General features: G+C 51.5%; 5 protein-coding genes across 6 annotated transcripts; 1 reads left to right on the forward strand and 4 right to left on the reverse strand.

Moving 5' to 3' along the window:
- Nucleotides 1-492: 492 nt before the first annotated feature.
- On the reverse strand, nt 493-2,823 carry AAFC00_004597 (uncharacterized protein; the record flags this gene model as incomplete). Of its 2 annotated transcripts, none has more annotated exons than XM_069344263.1 (4): nt 493-795; nt 852-1,172; nt 1,228-1,994; nt 2,049-2,823. In XM_069344263.1, the coding sequence occupies 4 exons, from the start codon at nt 2,821-2,823 to the stop codon at nt 493-495; spliced, it is 2,166 nt and encodes a 721-aa protein (XP_069196683.1). The 2 variants fall into 2 exon arrangements, with proteins under 2 accessions (XP_069196683.1, XP_069196684.1); XM_069344264.1 differs by having other exon boundaries at nt 2,049-2,253.
- A 1,231-nt stretch (nt 2,824-4,054) lies between these two features.
- Nucleotides 4,055-5,385, forward strand: AAFC00_004598 (uncharacterized protein; the record flags this gene model as incomplete). The annotated part of the gene is made up of 3 exons (XM_069344265.1): nt 4,055-4,221; nt 4,283-5,076; nt 5,165-5,385. 3 exons carry the CDS (start codon nt 4,055-4,057, stop codon nt 5,383-5,385), a joined length of 1,182 nt encoding a protein of 393 aa, XP_069196685.1.
- Nucleotides 5,386-5,747: 362 nt separating this feature from the next.
- AAFC00_004599 (uncharacterized protein) lies at nt 5,748-8,114 on the reverse strand (the record flags this gene model as incomplete). The annotated part of the gene is made up of 1 exon (XM_069344266.1): nt 5,748-8,114. The coding sequence occupies one exon, from the start codon at nt 8,112-8,114 to the stop codon at nt 5,748-5,750; it is 2,367 nt and encodes a 788-aa protein (XP_069196686.1).
- An 810-nt stretch (nt 8,115-8,924) lies between these two features.
- On the reverse strand, nt 8,925-10,612 carry AAFC00_004600 (uncharacterized protein; the record flags this gene model as incomplete). The annotated part of the gene is made up of 2 exons (XM_069344267.1): nt 8,925-9,572; nt 9,638-10,612. 2 exons carry the CDS (start codon nt 10,610-10,612, stop codon nt 8,925-8,927), a joined length of 1,623 nt encoding a protein of 540 aa, XP_069196687.1.
- Nucleotides 10,613-11,123: 511 nt separating this feature from the next.
- Nucleotides 11,124-12,076, reverse strand: AAFC00_004601 (uncharacterized protein; the record flags this gene model as incomplete). Its single annotated transcript, XM_069344269.1, has 2 exons — nt 11,124-11,789; nt 11,861-12,076. 2 exons carry the CDS (start codon nt 12,074-12,076, stop codon nt 11,124-11,126), a joined length of 882 nt encoding a protein of 293 aa, XP_069196688.1.
- Nucleotides 12,077-17,352: the final 5,276 nt, after the last annotated feature.

Genomic DNA, 17,352 nt, shown 5'->3' on the forward strand with positions numbered 1-17,352 from the left:
GCGGCCCGTACAGCGTACAGTAGTGGTACTGTAGACAAGCCTCTCCCCCAGTTTGACGTGTACCCCACAAACAAGTCCGCCTGGGGAAAGACGGAAAACGGGAAAGTGGGGAGGCTCAAAGGAGTCGGCAGATGCATCAGTATCAATTGCCGTGTTCTTGGTCAGCCATTGCCTTACATGATCCCCGTTCCACAGTATGTTATGCACTGCTATCATGTGCATTGTAATAGTTCCCGAACCAATCGATGATAGCAAGAGACACCTGACGTCGTACGTGCGTCGCGGTAGAGGGAAGAAGGAGAAGGCGACAAGCGGTAAACCAAATTCTATCGGTCGGTCTAGGTGCGTACTGTGATCAACGCCTTCCCATGCAAACGCCCTTTGCAATGCTTCAATCGCCGAGTCCGCGGTGACCAAAGCCACGGGAAAGGGCTTCATGCTAGACGTCACTCGCTTGGGCATCAACTTTTTTTCCGTACTTCGTGCTCTCGTTCAACCAAAGGGGAAACCACCGGGGTAGCCCTGCTGCCTTCGTCCACCACCACCGCCGGATTGGAAACTGAAGCCACCACCACCTCCACCATTCATCATGTTGAACAAGACTTCGGGGTCGATGCCGCCGCCACCGAAACCTCCCATGCCTCCGTGCATACCACCACCTCCGCCGAACATGTCGGATGGATCCATCAGGTCCTCACCACTGTCGTAGCTAGCACGTTTTTGTGAATCGGACAAGGTCTCGTAGGCTTCGCCGATGTCCTTGAAGCGCTCTGCTGCCGTCTCGTCGCCTTGGTTCTGTGGAAGTAAAAATCAGTCAATGCTTCGCAAGACGAATTTGCTGAGACACGTACCTTGTCGGGATGGTGCACAATGGCGAGCTTGCGGTAAGCCTTCTTGATCTGCGTCTCATCTGCATCCTTTTCGACCCCTAGGATCTTGTAGTAATCCTTGCGCTTGCTCTTCTTGAGTTCCAGTTCGGCGCTGCGGATCTCCTTTGCAATACCGGGCTCCTCAGGGTTAGCTTCATGAATGGCCTTGAGTTCCTTGACTGCAGCCTCCCAATCGCCTGACTCGCCGAGCGCCTTTGCCTTGGTTTTCCTCGCCTTGGTGTAGCTTGGATCGAGTTGAAGTGCGCGTTCGCAGTCAGCAATAGCCTCGGTGTATTTCTTGAGCTAGTTTACTGTTAGTATGCGCGCAAGTCCGGGTTTGATCGTAACAATCACATACCTTGGTGTAACACAGTGCTCTGTTCTGCAGAATCTTAGAGTTGGTGCCGCGGTTCGTGGGGTCGATGGCGAGGGCGTCTGTGTAGGTGGTGACGGCGTCTTGGTATTTTCCAGTCTTGAACTTGTTGTTGCCGTCTTCCTTGGTCTTGTTGAGCTTCTGGACCATGCGCAGATACTTGACAGCATCCTTGTAGTCAGGGTCGCAGCTGATGGCCTGGCGGAAATGTTGCAGGGCCTTGTCGTCCTCTCCTTGGGCGTACAGGGCTCGGCCTCTCAGGACCAAGGCTTCCGGGTCGGCGCTGTTGGCTCTCAGGAGACCCATGGCGACATTCTGAGCGTCTCCGAGGGCATTGACGTTGCCCATTTTCAGGAAGGCCTCGCCTCTAAGCAGTCTCCATTTCCGCGGCGGGCTGACTGTGGAACCGAGACCCTTTTCGGCTTCGTTGAGGGCGTGCAGGGCGAGAGAGCCCGAGGAGCCCTTTTGGATCTGCTCCTCGACCTCGCTGATGTGCTTGGCCATGGCTGCAGCAGGTGCACGATCTTTGGCAGAGACGGGAGGCTTGATGCTGTCGTAGATGTCCAGGGCTTCTTGTGGTCGGCCGAGGGAGGTGTAGATACGTGCCAAGCGGAGGAGAACTTTGGAGTTGTTGGGGTCGAGCTCGTCAGCGCGCTTGCAGTCCTCGAGAGCATCAACAAATTTGCCGGCGGACATGTAGGCGGCTGCCCTGTTGGAGAGGTATGTGGCATTCTGAGGTTCGGCTTGGACAGCTACAAGAGGAGGAGTTAGTGAAACAGTGAAACATCCTTTCGTGTCTGACGGACCTTTTGTGTATTCCTGGACGGCCTTCTCGTACTCTCGTGCCTTGAAGAACTTGTTGCCGGCAGCCTTGTAGGCCTCGGCATCTACGCTGGGCTGGGGCGGCGGACTTGAGCCATGAGGAGGAGGGGGTGGTGCAGCGGCGCCATTCGTCTGCGGCGCCGGGCTGGCAGAGGCAGGAGAAGGAGTAGCGATGTCTTCGTCGCCCATGATTGGCGATCTGACGCTCGAGCGTGACAATTGGGAGAGTTTGCGACGTTGCTCAGGCGGCAGATTTAGAGGGTGACTATCGGCGTCGTACTTGGGATTTAGCGACGAGCTTTTGCGGTGGCTTGTCTTGGTAGAGTTATTGCGCTCAGTGGCAGTGGAAGAAGAGGAGTCTTTTGCGCGACGCTTTACTCTATTATCCTTGTCCAAAGGTTTGTTGGGCACTTGAGATTTGTTCGCCAACAATTGTTTTTCAGGCGATGACGAAGGTGTGGATGCCTTGGACGATTTAGAATCTTGGGAATCTTTGGACTTGGCTGCAGCCGCTGTCTGGCTCTGACTCTGACTCTGACTTGTCGTCGGGTAGGGAGATGTGCTTTTGTTTCTGCTGCTGCTGCTGCTGCTGCTGCTGCTGCTGTTCTTTGTGCTGTTCGAATCAACTGCGACTGCACCGGCACCGACACTTTTACTTTTGGCAGCTGCTGGGGAAGCGGCAAGACCAGGACTGCTGCTTTTTTTGTCTCCCGATGCAGAAGAAGACTGAGTCCTTGCAAAGAGTTTCGGAAGAACCATTGAGCTTACCTTACCTTACTCGACTCGCACACACACTCACTAAGCTGGTCAAGTCAGGCATCCGTTGCCGCGCCCGGACACTGACATTATTCGCAAAGAGTTTCCAACGATTGTCTGTGCTTGACAAGGAACCTTCGAGAATCGCTCGGGGTACTGTACTTTGTATAATACAGGTAACTGTGCAGCGCAGTGCTGCTGCATTTTTATCATCTTTTTTGGACGCTGCTTGCTGAGTCAGGAGTTAATCTATTGTGCGCTGCAGCGAAAGCTCTGCTCTGCTCTGCTCTGCTCTGCTCTGCTCTGCTCTGATTATTCTCATTGGGTTGCAGTGGAACTCCTGCTTATGTCTGTATTTGTGAATATTGTGAACGAGGTACCTCACCTGCAGGTATCAGTATAGCCAACCTTATTTCCAGCCAATCGCGGATTATGATACCTTGAGGTCGGGTACTCTCTACTGTGTCTTTGTACCGCGACTCGTGTACTAGGATTCACCAACCATAATCGCTTAGCGAACAGCCGGATTGGCTTACTTAGCGTACCGTACGACAGGAAAATGATACTTATGACCAACACCACACTCCTCTTCATGAGCTTTGTGAGGGAAGTCTTCTAGACTCATGAGACTTGACTTTGACTCGGGTAGAAAGCAACAAGTGAATCATAGGTACACAGTGACAGTATCTGTCTAGCGCTAGGTCACTTTGAGATTATAATTTTGTGAGTACCCGTGTACTGTATATGCGCTCGCCTACCACAGGTCGCCGTATTATAGGAACAACGATAGCAGAACGACATGGCTGAACAGATTCCCAAATCACGCAGTTCCTTCCTTCCTAGTCTTTTCCTAACATAAACTGTCGTCCGATGAGTTAGTTATACCATGCTCAGACAACCACCAAAACACATCACCTTTCCACTACGCGACATCAGCTGTAGCATTTCCATTTCGAGTCTAGTGCATTCCTCGACGCCGCTAAATCCAACTTCGAGACAGCTGTGCTCTCCCTTTATCAAATATTTACCTTCCATCGCGATTCGTGATTCCTCTTCGGGTGTGTTTCTTCAATAAGTCTGATAGATAGTCTAGTGGTACGAATAATCTCCGCTTGCCCGAATATTTCACAAGGGCAAATCCTGGGACTTGCAACAAAGAAAAAAAGCAGAGAAGTGTAGCGGGCTCGATTGCTTGCATCTTGGCGGTAGTATCAACCGAGTCGAACGTAGGAAAATGGCCAGTAATGGCGCGCTGAAGCAGAGGAAGCCCAATGGCTCTGCCGAGCACGATGGAGTCCTCGATCACGAGAACAAGACTCTGACGCCCAAGGAGTCATCTTCTGGGAGTCCCCAGACAGTGGCGACCCTAATGATCTGTGTAGGGGGTATCTACGCATCCTTGTAAGCATTCCTTTTCTATATGTTCTCCTTTTCTGCGTGATGATAACAGTAAGAATTATAGCTTGACATGGGGTATCCTGCAAGAGCGCATAACGACAACCGTCTACGGAACCGCCACCTCGCCAGAGAGATTTCACTCTCCGGTAGTGGTCAACACCGTGCAGTCCATTTTCGCAGCCGCACTGGGCTACATCTACCTTTTGCTATCTCGAAAAACCCCCTCTGACCTGCCCATCTACCCGACCCGACAGATCTTGCTGCCCATGCTCATGGTATCGTTCACCTCTTCCTTGGCGTCTCCTTTCGGCTATGCGAGTCTGAAGTACGTCGACTACATCACCTTCACGCTAGCCAAATCGTGCAAACTGCTCCCCGTGATGCTTCTGCACGTGACGCTGTTCGGAAGGCGATACCCCTGGTACAAGTACCTAGTGGTGCTCCTCGTGACAGCAGGAGTAGCCATCTTCACCCTCCACCAGCCTTCCAAGAAGCCCTCATCAAAATCCTCGGCGAGCAGCAAAGACAACAACAGCCTGATCGGCCTCGCCCTGCTCTCCGTAAACCTCCTCTTCGACGGCCTAACAAACAGCACCCAAGACCACATCTACAAGGCCTTCAGGCCCTACACGGGCCAGCAGATGATGTGCGGGCTGAACATCCTGTCGACGCTCATGACGACGACATATCTCATGTTCGAGCCCTTTCTGTCCGTCACCGAAGCCGGCGCCTTTTTTGGTATGAAGCCCGGCGACGGGGAATTATCCCGCGCTTTGGACTTTGTCAGTCGACACCCTGGTGTTGGCTGGGATATTCTGGGTTTCGCGGCTTGTGGCGCGCTGGGCCAGGTTTTCATCTGTGAGTCGTTTTCACCCTTCCCCTCCTCCCTCTCCTCCCCGCGAACGGAATCACGGAGAGAGAGACTAGTACTGACCGAAATCGAAAGTCTACACCCTCTCGACCTTCGGCTCTCTGCTTCTGGTAACGGTAACCGTGACGCGCAAGATGCTGACCATGATTTTGTCTGTGGTGTGGTTCGGCCACCGGCTGTCGCCCATGCAGTGGCTGGGTGTCGGGCTGGTGTTTGGCGGTGTCGGCGTCGAGGCGCAACTCAGTAAGCAGGAGAAGAGGCAGAAGGGGAAGCCTGTGGAGAAGAAGAAGAATTAGTCTTTTTTCTGCTTTTATTCTTCTTCTTCTCGCCCAAGCAGTGATCTTTTTGGGCTTCTTTCCGGGTGGTTTGGGACAAAAGAACAAAAGTCTATGGTTGGGATCGTGCATGTGCTGGTCACTGGGTCTTGGATTAGGGACTAGAGCAATAGCTGTTTCCTTCTTGCATATGTGCGCTTGCAAAAACAAAACGCGCTCGATGCAAGGTTATGTCCTTTAGATGTCCTGTACGATAATAGAGATAAAATAGACTTTCAGACAAAAATATGGTAAAGCACTGAAGCATTCGTGTCGCATTTTATAAAGGGCTACTGTTGCAAGTAAAGCTAAGCGGAGGAACCGATGAGGACTACACCATCGCACTAGGCCTGGCTCTTTCTTGGGCCGGAAATGGGTGTCTTCGCACCCCTTTCTCTCTCATAGTAAGACTTGCAATGCTTGCACACAACAAGACCGCAGCAAAAACAGTACCATGCTCTTTGCTGGTCATCGGCAGATTCAGTCTCCTCTGCGCGAGCCTTTGCCTTCGCGCGGGCGTCTCCATGTTTCTGGTTGGGTCTCTTTTTCGCGTGGACCACTGTGAAGCAGCGATTACATTCGAGCTTTAGCGGGTAACCGGTAGCGATCTTCCTAGCCTCGATGTTGTGCCGTTGGAAGTAGTGCTCGCAGAACCATGCGGTATCTGCATCATTGGGTTCGTCAGGCTCTCGACCCACATTGAGATTGCCCTCCCATCTCCGAGCACCTCCAGCATCAAGGTCAAATTTGGTGGCTTCAGTCATGCTCGTGTCAAGTGGTGCCGCAAGACCCAAGGATGGAACCTCCTCCATCTCCTGACGCTGTGACTGCGCAACAGCTGCAGCATCAGCAGTACGCTTCGAACCATCATCAGGTACTTGAGATGCCTGATCCATCTCATCTAGATCAGAGTAATCACTGTGGATGTCTTCCTCGTAGTCAGCGGTTTCGTCCGAATCACAACCCTCTGAGTTGCATAACTGGATTGGTTTTGTGCAGTAGTAGCACCAGTGTGCTCCACAATTGCACTGGATGTGGCGACATCCATACATCTTCTTGACCGCTTGCCCACACTTGGGACACTGTTTGTAGCCCAAGGCTTGTAGCATGGCTGCATCCTCCTCTGTAGTATCAGGGGCGCACGCCACACCTGGATGCGCGACTTTTTTGCATGAAAGGCAGATACTGGCGCGGCACTTTGGGCAAGCAAAGCAATCACGTTCGGGGTGAGCTTCTGAGTCTTTGCGTTTGAGGTCGCCTCTGACCTGATCAAGCTCGGCATAGAACAAGTCCTTCAGCCGAACGCCCGCGGTGCGAAGATACTCGGACTCGGCATCATCAGATACATCGTCATCAGACAAAAACAGGTCAATGTCGTAAGTCAGGCGCTCCAGAGCCGAATAGTAATGTGTCTCAAGCCGCATCTCGATAAATTTGAGGGACAGGAATAGCTCCTCAGCCTTCTTCCATTCGCGACTCTCGGCCTCTTCGGGAGATGACGAACCTCCATAGCACCTGACCACAACTATGGCGAGAACGGTCTGGATTATCGATACCAATTGTGGCTCCAATACTTCCCAGGCGACTATATATGGCCCAACAGGAGAGACAATGTATCGATCCGGTATGAAGGTCGAGCACGACTCGATGGGGCAGTAGGTCTTTGAAGTTGACAGCCATTCTTCGAACTTGGAGCGGAAGCGTTGTGCATCTTCCTTGGTCATGTAGGGCAATGCTACGGAAAGCTGAATCATTGTACAGCAACGAGGTGGCATCATCGTGTTGTCCTGTACAGCCCACGCAAACATCCTACCAAGACAATCGGTGCAGTAGGGACTCCTGCATTCGATACAGGGCTGGATCAATGTTGTGATTTCGTCGTCACAGCAGATGATGCATGTTTTCGCCTGCGCCGCAGCCTTTCTTCGCTGATATTGCCGAAGAGTTCTCGAAGTGACAGTGTCTGTCAACCCAAGCTCGATGACAGTGTCACGGTCACTCTCTCCCGAGGTCTGCGGAGCGGGCGCGGAATTGACCGGGAGCGGTGGGAAACGCGTTAACGTGCGAGTCCATGGGGCGATCCAAGTATCGGCAGGAGTGTCATCTGCAATGAGCCCTGACATCCCAGCGAGATGGGATCTTGGTCGCCTCTGACGGCTTGTCTGTAGCATATGCGTGTCTGCATGCGACCGTCCCTGGTCAAATGCCGAGGGATCAGCGCTCGGGACAGGAGTAGGTCTTGAGGGATTTGAAGAGTCATCAGAGAACGAGTGACCCCGGTGACGGCGCTGAGATGGCACAATCGCGCGTTCGTTGATGTCTTCGAGCTGGATTAGACTACGATGCGAGACGAGCACCTGACTCTCATCGTTCTGTTGCGATGAGCCCATATCCTCTATCGCATTCGCGTGCGATAGGAAAGAGACGACAGCGGTGGAGGTCGCCGTACTGGTGAAGGAGAAGGTCGAGTGGGGCAGCGCCGATTGGGTCTGCTGCTGAAAAGGTGCAGTAGGATCGAAACTACGTGCACGCTGGCCATGCGTGTTGGTGCGCAAGGACGTCATTGAACGCTCAGCAACTTCCTCGGTGCGATGAATCTTTCTCGGTAGTTCTGTTATCTCATCTGCGAGACTCGTCGAGTCTCTGTCTGTCTCGTCCGCACCTGCTGCCCTATTCTCACCTAGGAGACGGCGTCGAGGATGATGAGACATTGCAAACTGGGTTTCGGTCAATACTGCTGGCTTGATGGATCTGATGGAATACAACTCACTATCAGTGCAGATCAAAGTGAAGATCCGATGCTGGATGTATCCTTGTTCTCACCGCAAGGGATACCACTACGAAATGGTATGCTTATGTCTGCTCGTCAGATCGGACATGAAACGTTAAAGTCTGTAAAATTGTTGATGAAAAGGTTCAGACCAGGTGGAAGGCCGATGGACGCAGCACGCTATAGATCACTTGCGCGTCTGCCTAGATGTGATTTCGATTAAAAGCAAATGAAAAGGGGAAAGGGGTCAATTCAGCGATACACTACACACTCAGAGTGAAATGAGGGCTGAGTGAAGCACAGTAGCGACGGGCCAATCCGAGCACGAGAGGATGGTAAGATGCATTACCTGGAACAAGATAGGATAGGTAAGCAGAAGAGATGAAGGTTGAGTGAAGGTCAGATACATGTCGTAGACGTCGTACCTGCCTGGACCAGTGAAGGCAGGAGCGACATCCTCGTGCACGAGCCATGGAATACAACTTCGACCTCTCACATAACTACCGTGGGTAAGGGCGTAGACACAGACAAGACGAATGGTGACTCCGAGACCTAGGGAGGGCTATCGCTAAGATTTCTAGCATCATATGTACCTTCGTGCGGTCAGATAAAATACAGTATGCATTGACGTTCTGGGATAAGAGCTGAACGTACCTATCTCCTTGAGTCTAATCGCCCTCTGTAGTGCATTTGTTTCAATGTAACCATTTCATTACCATAATGCATTGGAATTCCTCCCTTGGACGCCGTCCTACTTGCTCCCATTCTGTTTGTTCTTGCCATGCTTCACTAGCCAGGTCAAGAGATCAACTTTCGTCACGACAGCTACAGCCTTCAGCCCCTTCTTGTCCCCCGATGCCTGCTCGGTGACTATGGCAGCCGAGTTCCATTCGAAGAACTTGCTGAGTGCACTCAACTTGGTGTCCTTTGTGATCTCGACAAAGTTTCTTCTGCTAGGATGACTCTCCTGCTCCGAGGTGGCGACACTCTTGGCTCTCTCCTCAGGAGTCTTGATATCCACAAGTTGAGGGTTAGTGACGATCTCGCTCAGCTTGGTGAAGTTGAACATGACATCGCTGACAGGGCTATCGGCAGAAGCACGACCGGAGGAAAGATAGGAGAGGAGGTTTCCAAGAGTCACCAGGCCTACGAGGCGCGATGAAGAAGAGGATGAAACAGGCAGCTGATCGAAACCCTTGTCTCTCATGGTCTCGATGGCTTCACCGCAGTGCGAGTTTGCCGAGATGGTAGTCACGGGTTTCAGACGGAGGTCGTTGATGGTAGCGTTGCCGTAGCCATCGTCCTTGTCGGAGGGCTTGACGTCAGGTGAAGAGGGTGCAGAGCGAGGTGGTGTTGGTGGAAGAAGATCATTCGCGGCTAGCCAGTCATCGTCGACGAACTGTCGGAAATGTCAGTCATGTCACTAGATTGGGGCAGACATCAACAAAGCTTGCGTGGACTTGCCTTGCTGAGGTAGCTTCTGATGCTGTCTGGTAGGATGACTACAACTGTGTCATCGCTGGTGAGTTTGAGATCAACGCATGCGCGTACGCAAGCAGCCATGGCGCTGCCACTGCTTCCTCCCACAAGCAGGCCCTCCTCCTTTATCAGACGCCTAGCAAAGTCGAAGCTCACGACGTCGTCAGTCTTGTACCATGTATCGACACCTTTCTGATCGAGGACGTCGGGGATAAAGTCGTAGCCAATACCCTCGACCTTGTAGGGTCGGTCTCTGAAGTCGTCGTTCAGCGCCGCTGGCAAGGCCAAAATACTGCCTTGCGGATCCGCAGCGATGATATTGATGTCTTTCTTGTGTTTCCTGAGGCCCCTGGCAAGACCAGTAATTGTACCTCCCGTGCCAGCGCCGGCAACCAAGGCCGTGATATTCCCTTCTGTCTGCTTCCAGATCTCTTCGGCCGTGCCCAGCTCGTGTGCCAGTGGGTTGTCAGGATTGCTGTACTGATCCAAGATGACAGCACCTGGTATCTCCTTTTCCAAGCGTCTTGCAACACCGATGTGACTCTCAGGGCTGTCGTATGCGGCCTGTGTAGGTGTCCTGATGATCTCAGCACCCAGCGCTTTGAGCACGGCGACTTTCTCGGGCGACATCTTCTCAGGCAATGTAATGATTGTTTTGTAGCCTTTGATGGCACCGACAAGAGCGAGACCGATGCCAGTGTTGCCAGAAGTAGGCTCAATCAGTGTCGTTTTCGAGGGATGGATCCGACCCGAGGCTTCAGCTCCTTCAATCATTCGTAACGCAATGCGATCCTTGACGCTGCCCCCTGCGTTGAAGTACTCGAGCTTGGCGTAGATGGTGGGCTTCAGACCCAGAGACTGAGGAATCTTGTTCAGTCGAACGAGAGGTGTATTGCCAATCTGTTCGGTCACTGACTGCATCACCACTGGCGGGTGGCGGGGATGTGATTTTATCGACATGATGGCGACGTGCTTGAGCCGGTGGTCTGCCTGAAGGGAGAGACGGTCGTGGAAGGTATGATGGCTGGAGCGACTCTTGTAGTGCTTTGTTAAGAGAAAGAACTCTACTTGGTGGTCATCGAACCTAGGGCTTTCGGTTGATAAACGTGAGTTATTAGACAGGTCACGAGGTAAAGAGGACAAAGAGGGATGATGGTGGGGTGATGGGTGCTTCCAAATGTGAGGCAAACCTTATCTTATCTCAATCTCCGTGGCTAAGCGCGCGCCAAGCATACAAGATTTGGACAAGTGCAGAGGATGAGATGCGATTGCGCCATCGACTGCCATCTTGATGCAAGGTGCATTGGCAGAAAGTCTTCTCCCGTCAGTCTGAGTGGTGCAGTGTCTTGGTGTCAGAGGATCAATATGTCAGCACAGCACCAATTCGTCAATCAGGAGGGCCATGTAGGTATCTACACCGGTCAAGAGTGCGATCAAAGCAGTATTGATTTGTTCAAGACTTCTGAACTGCTCACATCTGCTGCGCAACCCATTGCAGCATCTCATCGGTCTGGGCCTGGTCGCCAATAGCAATGCTGCCTAGCACCGTCACCTCGATCTCTGATTCTTCCAGTTGTTTGAACTTGAACACTCCCTCACCTCCCTCACCGAGCCATTCTCTCTCCTCATCTTCGCCTTCTGAACCAGTGGCACTGTCCAGAAGTCCTTTTGCCCGTGTAGTTCTGATGTTGGTGATCTCCTGCTGCAACTTCTTCTTGATGACTTGAGCCGGGAGCCCGGTGAAGATGTCCAGTTTGTTAGCCGCAATCAGGACGGGGATGGAAGCGGGACCCTTGCTGGTCTTGGATGCCGTGTGTCGCTTCTGCAATGCAAGTAGCACATCATGCAGGTACATGGCAGCTTCTGTCAGGCCAGCCGGGCTGGCTACGGCCGCCGAGTCCAGGACGAATATCAACCCTCGTAGCCTCTTTTCCGACTCCAAAGCCGTAAACGCGTGATGGCGCAGCTTGCCATGACCAGGCGTGTCGATTAGTTCAAATTGTCGACCCTTTTCTTTCGACGGGTCGTCTGCTGCACGGTACTGAGACGATCTTGCCGTGACGGAGCTAGGCAGTCTGCACGTCACTGCCTGTGGAGATTGCGAGGTATGCGTTGATGCTGCTGTGCCGTGTTCGGACTGGGAGACCGTGAGCTTCTCATCCACATTGTATCAATATTGTGTTGGCATGACCGCCTTGATGCACATACTCTCGTAAGCAGCGTCGTTTTCCCAGCGCCACTGGGTCCAACAAGCAGGAACGAAGGTACCACAGTCACCGCTTTGGCCCGGTACATGAACAAGTGTATGGATATCGGCAACAGGATCGATATGAGGAATGTGATCACTATCGCCGAGATGGAGGGGCTGAATGACCATGTCAGCCAGTCTCGAATGGTGTCTTTGTCGATTGGTAGACGGTCCATGGTCGCGGAGATGTCTTCGATATGTCCAGAAAACAAAGGTCTCCGATCCGCGCGATTAGCTGTGCTACGCCTGGGTGTGGACTCAAACACGATGAGACGGTGTTGTTGCTCAAGAAAATATAGCTTGAGGAAACGGTATGCGACACCGATCACGGCGCAGCTGCGAACGGGCAGGGTATAGAGTGACGTATGTAGAAAGTCTTGACGAACTTATCTCGGTTACAACTGCCTTCGGGCAACAGATCACCATGAGGCAAGCCACTCCAACAACATTGACATTTCCGTGGGTGCATCAGAACATACACTACCGAGTTATGGCTGTTTGATAAACGTAGCTCGTGATGCGACAGGAGAGCTCGACATGGATTAGAGTGGGCAAGGCGAACAGTGGATCGAACTCCCGATAGGTAGCCTGCATCCGCCTTGACATAGCTCCATTGGTATAGATTCGATCACCAAGCATCTATGTATGTGAGCCGAGGTGAGTAAGGCAAGCTGGCCCTTCCTCTCCTTTTCGATTAACGCAGGCGATCATTTTCATGCCATACCTTACTTTGTGGTTTCAGAACTGCGTCTGACTCATACAGCTCATCATTCCTGCACGTAATAGAGATCTTGTTTACGGAGCACTGTAAGTTTGCGTTATTGTCTTGTTGCTTTCCTGGTCAGCGCATGAGCATGTCTCTGGCAATGTGACCATATGTCTCGCATATCATCTATCTAGGTATAGATTATTGTGCTGTTATTCGTCTGTCCCTGCAGGCGGCTGGAGAAGCCACGCTGAGGATGACGTGCATTAGGCACCGCTTGCCAGAATGGACATAGACCCTGAACACCTGAATGTTGTCATGATATACATCGTCTGTTTTGTTGGTGTCCAGGATGGATGGCCTTACCTCAAGGCTCCATCGATGCGCATGACCTGGGTAGCTATACAACAACGGTGACTGGAAAGTCTTGTCGTTGCTGGATTAGCGTGGGTCATATTCACAGTGCTAGCGGTGATTCGCAAACAGATGGCAGCTGTGACTCGATCCATGTTACAGACTAGACTCTCGCCTTCTTGCCCTATTGTCCTTCACCTAAGTATCCAATGTAGTGCTTTGTAAGTACACCTGCCGAAGTACCCTGGACTAGACGATGAGTCAATGAGCATGAACGGGGAAGCAGACACGACTTCTCTTCGGAGTGTTCCTGTGAGCTTGTGCTAATCCAAACAGACTTGAGGGAGGCGGTGTATCGTCCTACTCACAGTCGTCGACCATGCCATAATCTAATTCTCCCGAGACATCACTAGCACCATCCATGACACCCACACTCTAAGTAAAGTCGTAGAATATTGGCCATCCGGTGAAAAGACGTCTCATCCCTTGAATGTTTCCAGGAGCCCAATGCATGCACCGGGCTCCGTCAGCCAGTCTTCTGCACCATTACAACGTTGCTCAGCTGGATCTTGCATTTTCCGTGGTCTGTGAGATAAGTTGTAATGGTGCTACAATCTTGACTACGTACTCTATCCAACGAGACGGGGCTGTGAATGAAGTTTTGATCTTCCTTCACCATTTTGAGTTGTGTTCGACATGCTTGGCCGGTATCAGCCACACATCGCCTCAGAGCTAGCGTACAGAGCTTTAGCCATGGAATCAGCTTGCAAGTATAGGGGCTTAGGCGCCAAAACTGTGTCATACTCATCCGAGTCTGAACATGCTGATGGTGTATGAGTGACTGGTGATCCTTCAAGCACATCTAGCTTGTTGAGTTTGTGGCTGTACCAGGAGTAGATACAGCAGTAACGGACGTCATGCCTGTGCTCACATGAAGCGATCATAACTATAGAAGGACCTATCAAGAGGTTCTCAACATCTTCCCAAACATTGACTTGCCCGTACATAGTGGATGATCACATGCTGTGGTTGACACGTGAGTGACGCCAAATGTCTACTCCTCGTGATCAGCTTTCACTGGAAAGTGTATGAAGAGATACTCCCATACCAGTATCAGTACGGTGCACACACAACATGATCATTGCAATCCAATTAGGAGATTTGAAGGATGCATGTGCATTGCGTAGCTTGACGGCTTTGTGTCAGGGTCGTGGCTCGAGAAACTCGATGAGGCTAGGTTTGCCGTTGTCATATAATTGTAGGATGACATCCGCAAATAGCCTTACATCGCCCCGATAATTTACAAGGAGCAAGGCTTGCCGCGAGTAGAGCAGAGCAGAGTGAGTCCAATCTTATGCTTGCAGTGACTAGCTATAAGTGAGGCCTGTTGATGTCATCGCATTAGTGGCAATCCGGAAATCTCAGTCGAGGGCTCCTCCGATTAGTCGAGTCTTACTGCAAGTTTGAGGATCGTGACATGTGTGCGATATGTCGCGCATGAGATTTGACCTGGGCGAAGGCGAGACTGACAGCTAAACCGTCGAAGCTGATTGCCTCTTTGTTGGACGGGGTGTACTATGGTTAATATAGAAGGAGGTGACGACGCCTAGAGAATCAAGACATGGTCTTGTGTCACATCGGCATAGCAGGCTCACATTGTGACACGTAAGGTCTACATGATGTTGTACTACACTTGTTGGCTCATCAGGACATTGACGGGGGTAACGGTTCAGACCGCAGGCCCGAGAATTTCTGCACTTACCGGCTGGAGAGTGAAGGGCTTCAGATCAATCATGGCAGAAAAGCGTAGTGGGTGGCAGTATGGTAGCACAGAGCACTCGAGAAAGCTGCAAGCCAATCATATGTGTTTCGACTTGAGGATGATGGTATGGATGCGTACATGCAACTATCATGATATGCTGGCTGTGGAATCATGGCTTGTCGAGCCTATCTTGTCCGTTGCCTCGGAAATCCAGATTTTCGTCTCATATTCGAGTATGATCACATAACCTTAAGAAGGTATAAAAGCTTTGTCGGGGAATCGGGATGTGAAATCAAGCTACCAGGTTAGACGTTATCAGACAAGCAGACATCCTGAATTGCCATGTACCAGATCGCCTGCGGCCTCTCACCATGAGCGGGGAAGGCAATCCGGTGCAGGCTGCCGTGTGCAAGATCTGGAGATATAGGACCACGCAACAAATAGGCTCTACTCTCCGCGTGGTCGACAGCATGTGTGCGACAAGAAGTACGGAACGTGAAAATGGAATGTAACGCCCCAATTGGCCGACATGAGGATTAAGTGTCACCTCCAGAGACACCATCATCTTGAGATAGTGCTCCGCCTCTGGCAATCGACAGATTTGTACAACAATGATGGGCTCACGTTCGTTGAAAGGTTGCAACGCATCCGTGTCTTACACACGATCTAGAGAGAAGGGATGCTGCAGTATAAGTATAATGGCAGGAAATCTTCGTTAATCATGACAGCTATGAAGCTGGTATGCATGAGTACTCGCCTACACCTTTTAGTTTACTTGCCTCGGAATATAGTCAGGTATAATGAGGGAGTACAGGTAACGAGAGCCTCTTGATGAGGTTTGCTGTATCAAGATGAGCTACTATGTGGAAGAAACTCAGACAAGGTCCTTCTGCACGCCGGTAATTTGCTTTTACCAGCAAGGCGGCTCGATTGAGTATCCTTATCATACGTCGCGACAAGGCATTAGGATATACACACACAATGCTGATGCATAGGTGTTTGAATGGACGGCTTAGAGCCTGCGTATGATTTGCTGGCGACCTGCGGAGTTTAAATTCTAGTGCTATTTCTGTGGCGTCTCTGCTTGGAGGAATCGAGACCTCTGTGGTCACAACACATTGTTGTGCAAGGTCGGACGGCTACGATTCGCCCAATTGAAGACACACGTCAGTATATGGTAGAGTTGTGCGACAGGCAGTCTTGACAGTTTTGACCAACTAATGAAGCCATGTAATGGAGATTGAGCTCAATTGAGCCGCCCAGGTTTCATCACTACTGACGCAGGTCAATGCTCTGTTGTTGGTTTGCTACAGTAGAAGATATCGCACTATAATTGGCCCTTGTTCTCGGTGGATCTATCCCCGGAACGCTGGTAAGGCAAACGTATCCCCACACAGGTAGCACGGTTATGAAACATATTTTACCAAGTAATGCATACCTATTTACTGCCGCTAGGCCAGCGAGGAATGTAAACACTAAGGTATTGAGGAGTAGTGCTGCGGGTAGGGCGACACACATCACTATGCCCTTTGCGGATAGTAACACAATTAGCGTCCAATCAGACGTCCTGCTCACAATCGTCAAGACAATGTCAACTACTAGGACACGACAGCGACTTCTAATATCTTTTTTCACTTGAGATACCAGTTGGGACATTGCTTGCCCTCTTTGGATGGGTCTATAGCCCTATGGCTTGGTGCAAGGGGCTTCCTGAACGCCGTGACACAGCAACACGGGGCGGTGGCGGAACAGAAGGGAGATGATTACCTTGGTCTGCTTAGACCACTTTATCATTATCTAGACAGGTGCATGGTAGTCCAAATCGGTGGCGCCATAGACCCAGCTCCCAGGACAGCATAGAGCGCCTCTGCAGATCACTTGATCAGCCCGGTTACAGCTTGTGCAATCCCGCTGCGGTCCTCTGATTGAATACCTTACCTAGTTATGCTTGGACATAAGCGGATCGATGTTGTTGTAAGGCCTACGTCAATCCCTCTCACCGGCAGGACCGGGCCGAAGAGCTCATCATGGAATGGTCGATACGGCAATCTACTGGTTAAAGCAACGATACACCCCACTCCCCCAATTATCGAACACCGTGCATGGTGAGCGAGCGTGACGAACCGATCGACAGGGTGTCAGTAGCGAAACGGACATGGAACTGCTATACTGGCTCATGAGAAAATAGGCAGCTCATTCTGGATACTGCTCGCCTTGTTGCCGTTGCAGGCCAAACGGGTTGCATGGCCAAAGGCACTGCCGAGCTAATAGCTTTGATACGAAGACCACGCTCAGTAAGGAGTGCCATCATGCATGGTCCAAAGCCGAGAGTCCTTGTAGCGTTGTCTCCCTGGCTTCCCTGAAGCTAAAGCTCCTGCAGCTATCCTTCGGGACGGGTATCTTTTGCCAGGTGGTGGTCTAAGCTGTAGTCCGACGCGCGCTGTCTTTTCGAGGCTGAGCGAAGCACCGCTCTGTCGGGTTCTGTGAGCTGCTGTCTTCCCTGCCCATCTCAGTCGAGGAGGAAGAGTTCGAGTATTGGCTGTCATGGTTAAATGTTCGAGAAATCTCGTCAGACTGATCTTGGTCTTCCCACGATTCTCAGAGATACTTCCCGATCTATTGGTGTTTGC

This window comes from Neodothiora populina (assembly GCF_041146345.1).
Source record: "Neodothiora populina strain CPC 39397 chromosome Unknown canker_contig_3, whole genome shotgun sequence".
NCBI lineage: Eukaryota > Fungi > Ascomycota > Dothideomycetes > Dothideales > Dothioraceae > Neodothiora > Neodothiora populina.